At 33.8% G+C, this 17,930-nt stretch overlaps 1 protein-coding gene and 1 long non-coding RNA gene across 8 annotated transcripts in view; both read left to right on the top strand.

Annotated features, from left to right (window-relative positions):
• LOC309614844 overlaps positions 1-17,930 on the top strand; it is a 424,525-nt gene that overhangs the window by 146,546 nt on the left and 260,049 nt on the right. The gene's annotated exons all lie outside the window — the stretch shown is intronic.
• HNF4G (hepatocyte nuclear factor 4 gamma) overlaps positions 1-17,930 on the top strand; it is a 138,088-nt gene that overhangs the window by 101,887 nt on the left and 18,271 nt on the right. For 4 of the 7 annotated variants that reach the window (XM_082363517.1, XM_082363515.1, XM_082363516.1 and 1 more), the window contains 4 exons: positions 8,443-8,628; positions 11,683-11,854; positions 14,986-15,080; positions 17,783-17,889. In XM_082363517.1, the coding sequence (XP_082219643.1) occupies positions 8,493-8,628; positions 11,683-11,854; positions 14,986-15,080; positions 17,783-17,889 (510 nt within the window). In that variant the 5' untranslated portion in view covers positions 8,443-8,492. The remainder of the gene's footprint in view (positions 1-8,442; positions 8,629-11,682; positions 11,855-14,985; positions 15,081-17,782; positions 17,890-17,930) is intronic. The other 3 variants (XM_082363520.1, XM_082363518.1, XM_082363521.1) reach the window with 1 other exon arrangement.

Raw genomic sequence — 17,930 nt, 5'->3', positions numbered from 1 at the left:
ATTGTTTTTGTTTATCTAAAAATGATATATAATCTGTGCTTTAAGAAAGAATCTATGAAGCACTTTGAAAATAGAATCCCATCATTAGATCCAATTTCAGACTTCTTTCTTTGCATGTCAGTGATAGGAACTTACTTTGAAGATTAAAATGCCTATTTTGATTTGTTTTAATTTTTAAATATGTTTGTTTTCCCTCATCGAAAGTAGAAAGGATAAGAGACAAGATTTCTATTTCGAAAAAGGGCTGATGATTAAGACAGTGGCAGCAAGGAAAATAATGATTTTTTTAATAGACTCTTTATTTTTTGAGAAATGAAAGGTGGCTTTGCTTTGAATTAATAATCCATTTTATTGGGTGGAGTTCTCCTCTTATTGGTTTCCAGTTTACACCGAAAAATATACTGGGTTGCAGAGATAAACCCATGCACTTATGGTCACCTTATCTTTGATAAAGGAGGCAAGAATATACAGTGGAGAAAAGACAGCCTCTTCAATAAGTGGTGCTGGGAAAACTGGACAGCTACATGTAAAAGAATGAAATTAGAACACTCCCTAACACCATACACAAAAATAAACTCAAAATGGATCAAAGACCTAAATGTAAGGCCAGACACCATCAAACTCTTAGAGGAAAACATAGGCAGAACACTCTATGACATAAATCACAGGAAGATCCTTTTTGACCCATCTCCTAGAGAAATGGAAATAAAAACAAAAATAAACAAATGGGACCTAATGAAACTTCAAAGCTTTTGCACAGCAAAGGAAACCATAAACAAGATGTAAAGACCACCCTCAGAATGAGAGAAAATATTTGCAAATGAAGCAACTGACAAACGATTAATCTCCAAAATTTATAAGCAGCTCGTGCAGCTCAATATCAAAAAAACAAACAACCCAATCCAAAAATGGGCAGAAGACCTAAATAGACATTTCTCTAAAGAAGATATAGAGATTGCCAACAAACACATGAAAGAATGCTCAACATCATTAATCATTAGAGAAATGCAAATCAAAACTACAATGAGATATCATCTCACACCAGTCAGAATGGCCATCATCAAAAAATCTACAAACAATAAATGCTGGCGAGGATGTGGAGAAAAGGGAACCCTCATACACTGTTGTTGGGAATGTAAATTGATACAGCCACTATGGAGAACAGTATGGAGGTTCCTTAAAAAACTAAAAATAGAACTACCATACGACCCAGCAACCCCACTACTGAGCATATATCCTGAGAAAACCATAATTCAAAAAGAGTCATGTACCACCGTGTTCATTGAAGCTCTATTTACAATAGCCAGGACATGGAAGCAACCTAAGTGTCCATCAACTGATGAATGGATAAGGATGTGGCACATATATACAATGGAATATTACTCAGCCATAAAAGGAAACGAAACTGTGTTATTTGTAGTGAGGTAGATGGACCTAGAGTCTGTCATACAGAGTGAATTAAGTCAGAAAGAGAAAAGCAAATACCGTATGCTAACACATATATATGGAATCAAAAAAAAAAAAAAAAAGGTCATGAAGAACCTAGGGGCAAGACGGGAATAAAGACACAGACCTACTAGAGAATGGACTTGAGGACATGGGGAGGGGGAAGGGTAAACTGGGACAAAGTGAGAGAGTGGCATGGACATATATACACTACCAAACGTAAAATAGATAGCTAGTGGGAAGCAGCCTCATAGCACAGGGAGATCAGCTCGGTGCTTTGTGACCAGCTAGAAGGGTGGGATAGGAAGGGTGGGAGGGAGGGAGACGCAAGAGGGAAGAGATAGGGGGATATATGTATATGTATAACTGATTTACTTTGTTATAAAGCAGAAACTAACACACCATTGTAAAGCAATTATACTCCAATAAAAATGTTAAGAAAAAACATACATATACTGGGCTGATTTGGATTGCTATTCGTCTTCATCAAACTTTTAGTGATCACATTTGTGTTATCTTCATACTTGAAAAAGTGGAACATGGAAACAAAAGAAACTACTTTTGGGATTAGTATAGTACTTTTGGTACTTTTGGTAATGAAAAGTAATCTCAAAGGAATACATTTACAGAACAAATTTTATTAGCTAAAACTTTAAAATGTTTTAATGTTAATATTCCAAATTATTTTCATGAAAATTCTTTTATGAAAATAACATTGATTTTTACTAGCCTGTTTTCTGTTTTAAATCATGCTCTGAAAGAATGATTTAATTAAAGTATAGAACTATTTAACAGGTTTAATAGTCTTACAGATAAGATAGCAATGTTTCTGCTATTATCTTGAATAGTCAGTCAATAGTGAACTGAGTTGTTGTCTTCTTTAAATCCTATGTTGTTTTCATCTCTTGTTATGTTGCTCTAAAGAAATTTAAATATATTTCACATGCCAGTTTAAGGAACCATTGCTTTAACATTTTTCAAGAACATTAGTTGTGCTATTTAAAACTGACCTTTTATCTACAAATAATGTTGTCTTTCTTTCTGAGGTAGATGACCTGACTAGGAGTAAGAAGGTATATCTTAGCCTACAAACCATGAGATCACACTAAAAAACAATAACATTTTGTTCAGCATACAGAACAGATACTGCAAAGTGACCTCTGTTTAAAGAGCTTTCAGTAGATCATAGTTTACGATGTATATTTATATTTTTGAATGTAGATTGTTTATATATCTCTATTTTAGAAAATGTATGTTAATTATTACAAATTGCTGTGTTAGGAATTAGCATGAATATTTGATGATTCTCCCAATTAAACATTAAGAAGTAAATTTAAAATTACTCATAAGTTTATTATGTTAAATATAGGGTTTAATAACATAAGTCCCATTTATTTAAGGACAATCATTTCTATATCACCTAGGCATAAAATTAATACATTTTTTTCTTATAACTGCTTAAGCTTTTTTTTTTTTTTAATTAATTAATTAATTAATTAATTACTTATGGCTGTGTTGGGTCTTCGTTTCTGTGCAAGGGCTTTCTCCAGTTGCAGCAAGCGGGGGCCACTCTTCATCGCGGTGCGCGGGCCTCTCACTATCGCGGCCTCTCTTGTTGCGGAGCACAGGCTCCAGATGCGCAGGCTCAGTAGTTGTGGCTCACGGGCCCAGTTGCTCCGCGGCATGTGGGATCTTCCCAGACCAGGGCTCGAACCCGTGTTCTCTGCATTGGCAGGCAGATTCGCAACCACTGCGCCACCAGGGAAGCCCACTACTTAAGCTTTTAATCAAATGTAGCCTTAATGAATTTATACATAAGAAGTACCTGATGAAGCAATTATGAAAAGCTCCCTGGACTCTTCATCTGTCCCTTTACTGGAAATAACTGAATTTTAATATGAAAATATATAAACAAATACCATAACTGTTTTACACATCTACATTTTATACTGTACAATTAAATGGTATAATTTTCTTTTGTTCAGTTGTGCCAAGTGACATGTTTCCAAAAATCAAAGTTACTAACTTTTGAAAATGTCACAATCACTATTGAAAGGGAAAACACAAAACACTAAAGAGTGTGATACTTGCTTGATTATGATGCATTATTAAAAATCCAAAGTAACCATGACTAAAATTATTTCTCTGTGACATTTCCTTTTTCTGTTATGTCTTTATTTCCTTTCTTTCTCATCCTCCTCATTGTCCTTCCTTACTCCTCTTTAAGCAAATAAAAATATTCTGAATGAAGCCTAATTAATGTTAAAAGTAGAGAGGAGGGATTTGTCGTATGGAGGAATACAAGTTAATTTTAAAAAACAAGTTATCTCATGTTAAAATAAATTCAAGAGAAAAATCTAATCTCTACTTAGCCAGCTCCCTGCATTGACTCCGGTTCTCAGCTTCCTTTGTAGAAGATAAGAATTAGTTTCCAGGGTAGACTACTTTCCTTAAGTAGAAGGCATCTTTTTTTTTTTTTAACAACATTGTTTTGTTTTACATTTCTCTGATTACTAATAAGGTTGATCATTTTCCCATACTGTAGTTCAGTTCTTCATCATAAATCTTTTGATTTTATTGTGCTAAGAACATCTAACATAAGTGCTGCCTTTTTAATAAATTTTTAAGTTGTGTTATACATTATTGTTGGCTGGTACAATGTTGTATGGCAGATCTTTAGAACTTATTCATCTTGCTTCACTAAAATTTTAAACCTTTTAATTAGTAACTTCCCCTTTCTCCCTCCCCCTGGCCCCTGGCAACCACCATTCCTCTCTTTGAATCTATAAGGATGACTATTTTAGATTTCTCATATTAGTGGAATCTTGCTGTATTTGTATTTCTGTGATGGGCTTATTTTATTTATCATAATGTTTTTTGTTTTGTTTTTTTAATTTTTTATTTATTTATTTATTTTATTTATTTATGGCTGTGTTGGGTCTTTGTTTCTGTGTGAGGGCTTTCTCTAGTTGCGGCAAGTGGGGGCCACTCTTCATCGCGGTGCGCGGGCCTCTCACTATCACGGCCTCTCTTGTTGCGGAGCACAGGCTCCAGACGCGCAGGCTCAGTAATTGTGGCTCACGTGCCTAGTTGCTCCGCAGCATGTGGGATCTTCCCTGACCAGGGCTCGAACCTGTGGCCCCTGCATTGGCAGGCAGATTCTCAACCACTGCACCACCAGGGAAGCCCCTATCATAATGTTTTTAAGGTTCATCCATGTTGTAGTATGTATCACTACTATGTTCATTCCTTTTTAAAGCTGAATAGTTTTCCATTATATACCACATTTTTTTTTAATCCATTCATCCATTAATGGACATTTGTATTGTTTCCACCTTGGCTATTGTTAATAGTGCCATAGTGTCCTCTATCTCATCAGCTCTATATAGTTATCAAGGGTCACTTGTATTTTTTACCTAGCATGTTAATGCCATTTATTCTTGTTATTTTACTCTATAATTTAGTTAAATATTGCATAACCTAATGAAATATGAGTGTTAAAAGAAAAAATTTTCCCTATAAAAACCAAGGAAAATACTTTGGAAGTGAATAAAAACAAGTTGATTAAAATAAATTTCAAAAAGTATAAAATTCTAGAAGGCTTCTGTATTCCGGCTGCTTTACAGATACCTTTGACTTTTTTCTCCACTTAAAAAAATACAAGAAATCAAAGGTAGTGTATGGGATTTATAAAAATAATAATAATAATAAAGAATCCCAAATGTAAATTGGTGCAGCCACTATGGAGAACGGTATGGAAGTCCCTTAAAAAACTAAAAATAGTTACCATGTGATCCAGCAATCCCACTCGTGGGCATATATCCAGAGAAAACTCTAATTCAAAAAGATACATGCACCCTAATGTTCATAGCAGCACTATTTACAATAGCCAAGACATGGAAGAAAACTAAGTGTCCATCGACAGATGAATGGATAAAAAAGATGTGGTACATATATACAATGGAATATTACTCAGCCATAACAAAGAATGAAATAACGCCATTTGCAGCAACATGGATGGACCTAGAGATTATCATACTAAGTGAAGTAAGCCAGACAAAGACAAACATCATATGATATCACTTACATATGGAATCTTAAAAAATGATACAAGTGAACTTATTTACAAAACAGAAACAAACTCACAGACATAGAAAACAAATTTATGGTTACCAAAGGGGAAAGCAGGGTGGGGTGGGAAGGAATAAATTAAGAGCTTGGGATTAACAGGTACACACTACTTTATACAACATAGGTAAGTAACAAGGTTCTACTGTATAGCACAGGGAATTATGGTCAATATCTTACAATAACCTATAATGGAAAAGAATCTGAAAAAGAATATATGTATATATATTCTATATATACTTCAATTTAAAAAGAAAGAATCCCAATCCCAATTTAAAAAGAAAGAATCCACTTATTTGGATTCTTACTCAAATAAAAGGTCTTGGTTATCCAACAAAACAGTAACAATTATACATATTAAGTATAGATATACCAATTTTATGACTCTTTGTTTCAATTATTTTGTTTGCTTAACTAGTTCAGTAAATTACCAATTCTAGAATTTAAGAAAAGAGGACTTCTACTCTGCTTTGTAATGTCTTAGAAGATTAAAAACAAAAAACAAACAAACAAAGAGAATCTTTCCTTCACTAGAGTGAGGCTGACTGAATTCTGTGGGAGTTTCCACATCTGAAGATCATTAGGAAGACAGACTGCTCCCATTGAAGAGATATGCCTGCTATTTTGATCCTCTATATCTTCTGGAAATTCTCAAGTTTTTACTTGATAAAATGAAGAAAATAATTTACAATAATGTGGATGGGAAATGTGTTTCATCTTGAAAACCAGCTCTAATTGCTAGTGGCTACTTGAGGATCTGTGCTGAGATGAATTGAAAGCTCCTTCCACTTTTGAGTGCAGTGCCCTGATCCATGGTGATGCCACCCATGGACACAGGATGGGGTAGACCAATAAAACTATGACAGCATTGTTCTCCTGATCTATATCCACATTTCTCTTTTTATCACATTTCTCTTAAGTGTTTTGCAGTCATATAAATGAATGGTTCTCTACCTTTTTCTTTGCTTCTTTTCCTTCTGTTGGTACACTCCCATTGGTGACATGCCTCAGCATCACTTAGTCACTACGTGCATGTGAAAGACTGTGGGCAATGCACAATGCACTCTTTGTGTTCACACAGGAAACACAACAGGTCTGTGCTACCTCACCACAAATGAGAACCACTTTATGTAAATGAAAACCACAGGATTTTCATGTTGTGCCCTTCAAAAACAACTACTACAGTTAACCTTCTAAACAAAATCAGTCCCTAAAATTTATCCCCCAAATATTATCCTCACAATTAAGAATCCTACAGAATATGAAAGCAAGAGGACTATTCCAGTGTTCACTGTTTGATTTAGTGACTCTGGCTGCTAAAATGACTCTCTGCTCTTTTCTTCACATGGCTTTGAGTTTAAGAGGCCAGTCTTCCCTGATGAAAAATATAATAATTTCCAAGATACAGTAGTCACAAAGTTTATGGTGTTAAGAAATTGAATAAGAAATATTACTTTGCAGTAATCGTTAACAAATGTGGAAAATGAAATTCTGACTTTATAATGTACATGTGGCTGGAATTCTTTCTTGGAAGATAAAATCAATAAATGTATTCTCAGAAATAAAATATAATCTTTGAATATTATCTTCTAAATTTCCCCATACTCTAAATGCTTCTTGTCACACATACAGTGTACTTTATAGATGTTATGTATGAGAAATTTGATGATGGGAATGTGTTCATCTACACATGTTCAGTTTAATGTCTAGAATGTAACTGACATCAGAAGTAAAAAGAAATGAAACCTTATTCATGTAACATTTATATATTTATTATTATTTTTGCCTTTTGTATTGTTTTTATTAAAGTTATAGAAGCACGTAGATTTAAGAATCAAATAATTCTACAAAGTTTCTCCCAAGAATTCTACAAAACAAAAAACAAACAAAAAAGGTAAATGGGCATCGTTCTCAGAGGCACTTCTTTTAGCCTTCTTCTTTTTTCTTTTTTTTTCCCCCCCACTATTACCCCATGACTTTAAGTGACATGCTGCTTCTTGTACTTTCAGTTTTCGTGTTATCCATTGACTCTCCACTATGGAGAATGAGGGTTTAGCTTTCTTTCCTACCCTGTCTTCATTGCACACTGGTATTCAGCCTCCTGCACATCTTTTCCAAGGGGCCTCCCTGAAGCAGTTTTTAAGGGCTCTCAGGCTGCATGCTATGGCAAGCTTCCCAGCATCTCACCGTGGTTGTCTAACAATTACTTATCGAATGCCTACAAGATACTAGCAACTGTACTGCTTCTGCCCTTGGAACATTTACAAACATGCAAGGGACACCAACTCATAGATTGATAACTAAAGAGAATGTGTTTCAGGCCATATTAGGGCTATGCCCAGGCTTCTACTGGAATATATCATAAATCCCTGTCATTTCAAATTACAAATTTGTTTTTCCTCAACAGAAAGTTAGCTTTATTGTATGGGTAAGGAAACTTGAAATTATTAAGTGCTTATGTTAAGTGTTAACTTACAGTCTTGACTTACCCAATTTATAACAGTAAGGTAATTCTCATTTTTTTAGAACATGGGGCATGAGATTTCAGCCGCTTAAATGGGAGAAATGATGCTATAATGACAGTTCAAAATCAGAGGTATTCTCTTTTCTATTTTTAATCCTCTTAATGACATCATTTATTGTCTACTGGAAATCCATTTAGGAAATCAAGTTAGTCCACTAAGCACTTCAGATAAGGTGATTTCATGAAGCATTCCAACATTATCACAATGAATTGCTTTCGTACACCATAAAAGAAAAAGAAGTAAGCAGAATATGGCCTGCTGAAGGAGTTTACAGTTTTACAGCTCCTCCCACTGCAGCACATAAGTCACTCAGTTACAGTTAACTTTGGATTATCCCTCACAGATTGAAAGCCCAACAGCCATCACACACTCTGGGCCTGTGGTGCCACTCGTATGTGTGTATCTAAATCAATGATGAGGGTATCGGAACCGATACTGGACATGGAGATGGCAAATTACAGTGAAGTTTTGGACCCAACTTATACAACTTTGGAGTTTGAAACTATGCAGATTCTGTATAATTCAAATGGTGAGTTCTCATCTGCTTGTAGATAAAAAGAAAAGTAAGTATAATGAGAGCAGGAAAACTGAGCTTCCCAGGTGGTGGTTCCGTGTGTTTTATTGCTGGAGAATTCAGGGCTTGTTTTTTAAGGCCACAGATCTGAGACTTTTGTGCTTCATCACAAAATTTAAATTAATAATGCTATGGCTATCTTATGTTTGAGATAGAAAAAGCTTAGCTATGCATAATAAAGTAACCTCGGAATTCTGTCATGGGCCAGTTAGATAGAAAGAGTAGTTTCAGCAGTTATTTTATTTACTGTAAATCACAGTAATGAGTAATATTGGCAGGTTGGCTGTAAAGTATATTTTCTATGCAACATTTAAAATGACATATGGAAAATTGTCCTTAGAACACTGGAGAGTTTTACTGGTCGCCTTCTCCTTTCATTATTCCAGTTCTCAATTGCTGCTGCTGAGAAACTGTATTTAAAATTACTATCAAGTTTTTGCATTGGACACAAATATGAAAAGAAATAAGGGTTTATATTATAACTGCACTTGACAAGCTAATGTTTAGCCTCACAAAGCTCTTGGTATTTATCTACTGTAACATTTTAACTTTAAATAAGACATGACTTGTTTAGGGCTCATGTCTTTATAGAATACAGTTTACTACTGACTTTGAATTTACATATTTTTTCATGTAAAAATTTTGTCCAAGATATCAGTTATAATTGTTAGAACTCCTAAAATCTGCTAATTATATATGCTTTGGAAAATTCTGTGTGTGTGTGTGTGTGTGTGTGTGTGTGTGTGTGTGTTTAGCTCAGGACTGAGAATGTATCTTGTACTCAGGATATCTTAACGTTCTAATATGCTGTACAATTTCAATGACTGCTATAGCTGTAATATTTACAATAAACAACAATAATTTATTAGTGGGAAGATTTCTAAACATTTTCAGAAGATGAATTCTGAAATTTTAGGACAAAGGAGTTAAAATCAATTGACAGTGCATCTATTAGGAAGTCACTATTTTTAATCCTTATGTTTAGACTTTACTAAGGTATTTAATAAAGTATTTACCTCAATAGACTCATGAATTTTTTAAAGGCTATAGATTACTAAATAGTAGGGACAGATTTACCATAAATATTTACTAAAACCACTGACTTATATGGCTATTTCCAAAATGTTGTCTAACTTGTTTTCTTGTAATAATATGTAAATTCTTGTTAATAATATGCAAGTATGACATCAAACTGGAAGTAAGAGTTGAATATTTTTTTTGTTTCCATATAATCATCCAGAACACAGTCAATCTTTAACACTTCTGCCATATTTCTAATATCTATTTTGTTTATGTTATCGAAAGAAAAATTACTAGCATTTAAATTCTAAAATGTCACATGATTACCATTAAGCATATTCTCACTGAAGATTTTTATAACTTTATGAAGTTATATATGACAATATTTGTCAACTCAGAAGTATTAGTAAGTAGAATACATATATTGTCACAGAATGTAATTGGGACATAACAGTCTTTGATTTTATCTTTTTTATATTGGAAATATAATAATGAATTATTATATTTACATTATTATATAATTTATTATCAATTAAAGTGTATAATATATTCTTATTATTTAATATCTTTTGAGTACATAAAGATTTGTAAAGATGTAGTAAACAATATTAACTAATTTAAGAAATATTTAAGTAAAAATATCTGGATTTTTTGAAGCGTCCTTCTTCAAAACAATTAGTTCTCACTTTATGTAAGGCATAGTTCTAAGAGCTGGAAGGCAGAGGGGTGACTAAGACAGATAAATCCTCTGACATCATGAAGTTTTTATTCTATGGGGAAAGATGGGTAATAAATGAACAGACTGAAGCATAATATAATTTTAGAAAATGAAGTGGTTAGTTTAAAATATAAGCAAGGTACTAGGTTCTACTTGAAAGGCAAATGAGAGATGGCTCTTTTAGATGTGTGTTTACAGAATGTTTCACAGAAAATGTGAGATGTGAGCAGAAACTGGATAGCCAGCTCATAGAAATTCTTGAGGAAGAGCTTTCCTTCCAGGCAGAAGGGATAGCAAGTGTAAAAGCTCTGAGATGGGAACAGACTTCAAGGAGAAAAAAAAAAAAGAAGCCACATTACTGGAGACTAGTGAACAGGATGAAAAGTAGTGCCAGATAATGGGATCAGAGAGGTGGGAAGGGAACCTCTTCACTCTGGGCTCTATAGGCCACGGGAATATGTGTAGACTTTATTTTGTATCTAAGGGTTGGATGCTGAAGGCTAATGTGATGTGAATTTCTTATGCCAAGAGCACATTGCGGGCTTTCTGATAATAAACAGTAGGGGAACCAGGGTGGAAGTGTTCAAGAAATTAGATAGGAAGCTATTGCAATAATCCAGGGAAAAGATTATGTTCGATTGGATAAGGGTGGCCATGGTAAAAGGCTGAAAAGTTGTGGATTCGATATGTATTTTAAATATGACTCATGGATTGGATATGAGCAACGAAGGCGAGAATTCAGTAAAGACTCCCAGATTATTGGCCTTAGGTACTAGATGGTACCATTGACTGACTAAGGAAGACTGAAGGAAGAACAAGTTCTAGGAGAAAAAAAGAAAAATCAGAGTTCTATTTTTGATACATTAATTTGCAATTCTTATTAAACTCCAAAGTGAAGTTGTTCAGTAGGTATTTGGGCATTTCAGACTGATACCCGTGGGAGACATCGGGCCTAGAAATAAAATGTGGGGATTTTTCATCATACAGATGATATTTAATGTCATGGGACTGGATGAGCTTCCCTAGGGAAAGGGTATAGTTGAGGGACTGAGCCCTGTGGTATACCAAATTTTAATCCTCCAAAATACGAGTGGGGAGTTTGGAATGGAGACTGGCAGAAACAGCCAGTGAATAAAAGGAGAGCACTGGTGTGGAGCTTCCAAGAAGCTGAGGAAGAGACTATTTCACTCCCATGAATAATTAGTAGGCCAATTTATGTAAGAAATACTCTGTACTAACTTGCACTCTACCTCTTTCTCTTTCTTTAACAGATAGTTCTGTCCCAGAGACAACAAGTATGAATACCACAGATAATGGTGTCAACTGTCTATGTGCTATATGTGGGGACAGAGCGACAGGAAAGCACTATGGCGCCTCCAGCTGTGATGGGTGCAAGGGCTTCTTCAGACGCAGCATCCGCAAGAGTCACGTTTATTCCTGCAGGTACTTGAAATGCTCCTTCCCAGAAGGTGATCTTTAGAGGTGTTTCAAAATGCCATGCAAGAAGTACAGGAATAAAATTCAGAGCTTTCAAATTTCTGTAACTCTAACAACAAAATTTATGAACGACATGAAAAGTGAGGGTGTGTGGGTGTGTATACACACGCAGTCACACGGGTGGTTCTTTTTTATGAAACATCTTAGTTTCATAACATCTTATAAAATGTATATTAAAAAATCCACATGCTTACCACCCAGTTTAGAGCAATATAATTGAAGCCTCCAGTGGACACCTCCCCTATCACTTTCTCTTCCTGCCCTCTCTCCCAGAGGTAAATACCATCTGAAATTTGGTGTTTATCTTTTCCTTGTGTTTCTTTATTGTTTCACCACATGTTTGTATACCAATAGACATACGTAAATCTGTATTTAAATGGTTTCACAATGTGTGTATTTTTCTGCATATTGCTTATCTTTTTAGCATCATCATGTCCTGAGTCTTGGAACAAAATTATAAAAAGGCAGATGATTTTGGTAGCTTGTTGATGTTACTGAATAAAATGAAATTTTCAGCTCTAAAATTTTAGATGTATTTCTCGTGCCACAATTTTGTAATTGAATTTAATGTTTGTCTAAAATGTATTTATATCTTATGTATCACATGTTTCTAGTAGGCTTTTTTAAAAAAAAGTCAACATCATAGCACGATTTAGGGTCAGATATTTCCCTTTGAGTGTTCAGAATGACAGTTCTTGAATACAGATTATATCTGTGTTAAATATGGGTTATTAAAAAATGACTGACTTTAACAGAAAAATATGTGTTTGCTCTGTCTCTGAAAGTCATGTGTAGGATTGTCAAGGTGTTTTAGGAACAAGTTGGATGTTTGGGAAGAAGTTAACTCTCTTACAATATGATGCCATTTGACTTCTAGGGATGTGGAAAAAGTTAATATATAACTCCCAGATATCTAACTAGTGTTCTCTAGTAATTTTTTTAGGAGAGCTTAAAGTAGGTATAAAAATGTAAATCATCTACTTTAAAACCTTCTTGGTAAACAAAAAAGAGTGTGTTCTTGCTTTTATATACAACCAAACTCAAGAGGTGTAAAGTAATCAAGTGGATTTCCTTCATCAAAAGCATTTTCTCTATGATTACATCAAATATTGAGTGCTTCTAAAAGATTAATAACTAAAATACATACAAAATAACATGTAAACACTATTTTTTACAATTTTTTAGTTATGTGTTCTGTTGAAGGTGAAATATATATATATGTATATGAAAAAATGGCCATCCAAGCAACTAAATCCAACAGCAACTTTTTTTTAATTTAATTTTTTACTTCATGTTGGACCATAGTTGATTTACAATGTTGTGTTAGTTTCAGGTGTACAGAAAAGTGAATCAGTTATACATATACATATACCTATTCTTTTTCAGATTCTTTTCCCATATAGCTTATTACAGAATATTGAGTTGAGCGCCCCAACAAGAACTTTTAAGAGTCAGAGAATGTCAGCACACAGAGATTTCAAGATTTCCACCCTTCCTGTATGAGAAAAGTGGGAAAGAAACGTTCCCATAACAAATTTTGGAAATTTAAAAACTATTCCAACAACATGTATGGCTTTACTCCTCCCACCTTCCCATCATGAATACTGCTGCCAACTTAGCTTTCTTTACATGTATTGGTATTAAGCAAATGCCATGATTTTCCATTTGGAAAATATTATATTGATGTAAGTTTAGGGGCAAAAAGGTTTTTTAAGCTCAGGTTTTGCTGATCTCATAGTCTTTTAAGTATGCTCAGTTAACAACCTGTGACGGCAGGTTTTCCCTATTTTACAATTGTGGGTTAACTTGGAAAGTTAAATAACATTTCCAAGTTCTATAGACAGTGAATGTTGACCTGGGAATCAAGCTCAGGTCTAATTCCAGAGACTGTACTTTTTTTTTTTTTTTTAGTATGCAATTCATTTTTTTATTATATTCACAGAGTTGTACAATCATCACTACATTCAATTTCGAATATTTCACCATCCTATAAAGAAACCTCTTACTACCCTTCAGTAGTCACTCCTCATTCCCCCCAACTCCCTCCCCACCAATATGAGGTAACTACTGATCTACTTTCTGTCTCTATAGATTTGTCTCTTTTGCACATTTGATATAAATGAAATTACACAATATGTGACCTTTTGTGTCTGACTTCTTTCACTTAGAATAGTGTTCTCAAGGTTCATCCATGTTGTAGCATGTATCAGCGCTTCATTCTTATTTATTGCCAGGTGTAATATGCCATTGTGTGGGTACACTGAATTTTGTTTATCTGTTCATCAGCTGATGGGCATTTGGGTTGTCCCCACTTTTTGGCTATTATGAATAACGCTGCTATGGACATTTGTGTGTAAGTGTTTGTGTGAATATATGTTTTCATTTCTCTTGGGTGTATACCTAGGAGTGGAATTGCTGGGTCATTTGGTAACTCTTGTTTAACTTTTTGAAAAACTGCCAAACTGTTTTCCTAAGCAGCACATCATTTTGTATTATAACTAACAATGTGTGAGAGGTCCAGTTTTTCCACAACCTCATTATTTGCTATTGTCTGTTTTTTCTGATTATAGCCACTCTAGTGGGTGTGAAGTAGTACCTAATTTTTCAGAGACTCTACTCTTTATACTTTATTCAATTGCCTCTTGATATGTAATTTGGAATGTAGAGTAAACTCCAATTGGATATGATGTAAAATTAATAGAAGAATTTTTAAATAGAGAAAAGCATGAAAGTTCAGAGGAGTGAAGTTCCTTATCACACTGAGATCATTTAGCAGTAAGCATTAGAATTTGTATGCCAGAATTTTTAAACTAGGTTTGGCTTTCATGGCTCAAGATAGAAATGATCATGGATACTGGCCAAAAGTGAGATATCGTTCAGTTTTGTTTTATTAGAAAGACTGCATGAGAGATGAGGCTTGTATTTTCATGTCGATCATGAGATTAGAAAAGTCATAGCTAATTGTTCTTATACATTCTTCCTGTTGATCTAAATTTGACTATACTTTTTAAAGTCTGTTTGCTTTTTTTGATAAATAACAGTTTTCTGCAAACTAATATATTTTTTTGGCATTGTAGGTTCAGTCGGCAATGTGTTGTTGACAAAGACAAAAGGAATCAATGTAGATACTGTCGATTAAGAAAGTGCTTTAGAGCAGGAATGAAAAAAGAAGGTAATAATATATAACATAATGATTATTAACATTATTGATGAAAAGTGTTATACACACATGTTCTCATTTAATCACAATAACCTTTACATGAGTTCTGATTATCCTCAGTGAAGAATCTGTGGTTCCTCGAGTTTAAGAATTTACTCAAGGACACTGGTACCCACTGGTGAGTGGTAGAGCCAGTCTTTACCTGCTGACCAATTTGACATGTTCTATCCACCACTGCGTAATCCCTGGCAAGAAAATTATTGTCTGAAAAAATATTCCAATGTCTTGTTCAAAAGCTAAATGGCAAAATATATTAATAGGATGCAATTATAAATGAATTTTAAATGGATTTTTTATTCTCACTAACAACTGAATATCTTTATTCATTTCATAAATATTAACTGAACATTGACTTTTCATGCATTCATTTATTTATTTAACAAATTTATTGAGCACTGCTGCTCTCCAAACACTGTTGTGGGTGCTGAGGTTTCAGTAGTGAACATACTGAGCAAAATAATCCCCCCTGTCAGGGAGCTTATATTCTATTCAAAGACAGAGACAATGGACTAGGTGCTCTATTTTAATGTGCACTAATTTCATTTTGAACATATTAAATAATCTAATTATATTATCCTATGTTCTAACTATGGTTAATTTAGCAAAACAAATGTGTTTAGCACATTTAAATGTTTGGCAGGGAATAGCTGCTATACAATTTTCTGTTTATTATTTTGTCACATGCTTATCCCTATCACTATCACATACAAAGAGATATTTTTCAGAACTCTTTCATATCTTATTAAAAAATTAAATCAGATATGTGAAAAATATCAAACCTATCTTAAACATAGTTTTTTTCTTTGTCACTCAGTATTTTCAAGAGACAAAAATTCCATTCATTTCATTCAGTTGCTAGTCTCAGAAAAAAAGGCAAAATAAAGTTCACAAAGTTAAAGGAAAAACACTTTCATTTCAACATGACTTATTTCTAGTGGCCTATTTGGTAGTTTATGGGATTAATTACCTGCTTTGTCAATTATCTTCATTCATTTCTACTTGAACCTCTGCTTCACTCCTACCAATGTAAAAGCAAACCACAATTCTACAATTCCATTAAGAGTTTTACAATTTGCTAAATTAAATTATTTTCAAAAACAGTGAAAGTATATCTTATACTGTTCATAGAATAATGTATTAATTTTTCCTAAATAGATTAGGAAGTAAGTTTTAGCTTTCAAAGTAGATATATTTTTCTTATTTACACTAATAGCATAATATTAAGGTTAGTTAGATGGAAACATATATAAATATGGTTTTATGTCAAAAAAGGTAGCTGTAAGATAACTACAAATGTTCACAATATCTTTTAGCATTTTTCTAAAGATCGATCATGTAAATGAAATTCATAAAAGCATAACTTATATTTTAATTTTTTTACCTCCATGTATACATTTCCAAATGAGTCAGTTTAGGCTGAAAGTCAATGACAATATTAGCTAAAAAAAAAAAAAAAAAAAAGGGAGAGAGAGGAAGTAAGCTACCAGTAAATATGATTTAAAAATAAAATATTAATGATTCACGCCAACTAAAGATTACTCACTCTTAAAGACAAGAAGTTTAATATTTTCTCTTTCAAATTAGTGGAGTTGATAGTTAAATAGTAAGTTTGGTTAGATAGTAGATTTTGGCATAGAAATTGATGAATTTCTTTAATAAAAGAATAATTACAGAAAAAATTTCTGGTAGTTTAATGTCTTATCTTTCCAGCAGAATTGGATAGAGCATTAGTGTAAATAATTTAGGGGCTACAGACTTTGTTTCCATTCTTTTTGGTTAAGAGAAGATAATTTTACCTTTTAAGGTTTGAAATCCAACTTTGACCTCTGACTTCTATTATTCTATGTATTACAAGTATACAAATTCGTACTAACCCTCTCCCTCTTCCTTATTTTTAAAAATTTAGTTTTCGATAAAAAATTGGGGGATACACATTATTCTTTTTTTTCCTTTCTGAAACAGAGAGATCTCTTTCTTAGAAAACTTTTATAAATACTTAATATTTCTTCATTGTTCCAAAATGCTGATATTCTAATCTCAATGTTCTCAAGAGAGACCCCTACGTGCTGCAATATTTGCCTTATTAGTGTTTGTAAACTGTCCTGAGGACATTGTTTCATAAGAGATCATAGGATTGCCATCTGAAAATCACCTTAACTAAATAAATTTACTTTCCATTTTTGCTAGTGCTTTAGAAGAAAAAGAAAAATGGGAGTTTCAAAATGGATGACTCATATTTTCTGACAGTGAATACACTCTTATCTTTGACCTGGTCAATCTCACAGGTTGTACTCTTCCTCTAGTTATCTTATGGTTTTATTAACTTTGAGAGAATGGAAAACCAACCTCGTAAAACTACAGCATGGCTGAACTGACTGACCCAACACTTTCTAACATGCGTGCCATCATGAAGTCCCAAAAGGCAATATTTTATGAGCTCTAGTGACAAGCCTGGCTCTTCCTACTTTAAAAATGGTACAGAATGAAACATACCTTCAGTCATACTTTTCTCCCTGCCTCAAGCACCCCCCTCCAAGGTCTTTTAGAGGCATCCCATTTCTCCTTTTATAGTAATGTTGTTTTTACTTCAAACTGTATATTCTGACATATATTGAAGAAAACTGACCAGTAAATACTGTGATTTGCTCCCCTAGCTGTGCAAAACGAACGTGATAGAATAAGCACGAGAAGAAGCACATTTGATGGCAGCAACATCCCCTCCATTAACACACTGGCACAAGCAGAAGTTCGGTCTCGCCAGGTACTGCTGCATTACTGCTGCACCAGCGTCCAGCCCTGTTT

Source organism: Balaenoptera borealis (assembly GCF_965194805.1).
Source record: "Balaenoptera borealis genome assembly, chromosome: 17".
NCBI classification, from domain to species: domain Eukaryota; kingdom Metazoa; phylum Chordata; class Mammalia; order Artiodactyla; family Balaenopteridae; genus Balaenoptera; species Balaenoptera borealis.
The sequence above is the reverse complement of the archived record's forward strand: the minus strand, read 5'-3'. Positions and strand labels throughout refer to the sequence as shown.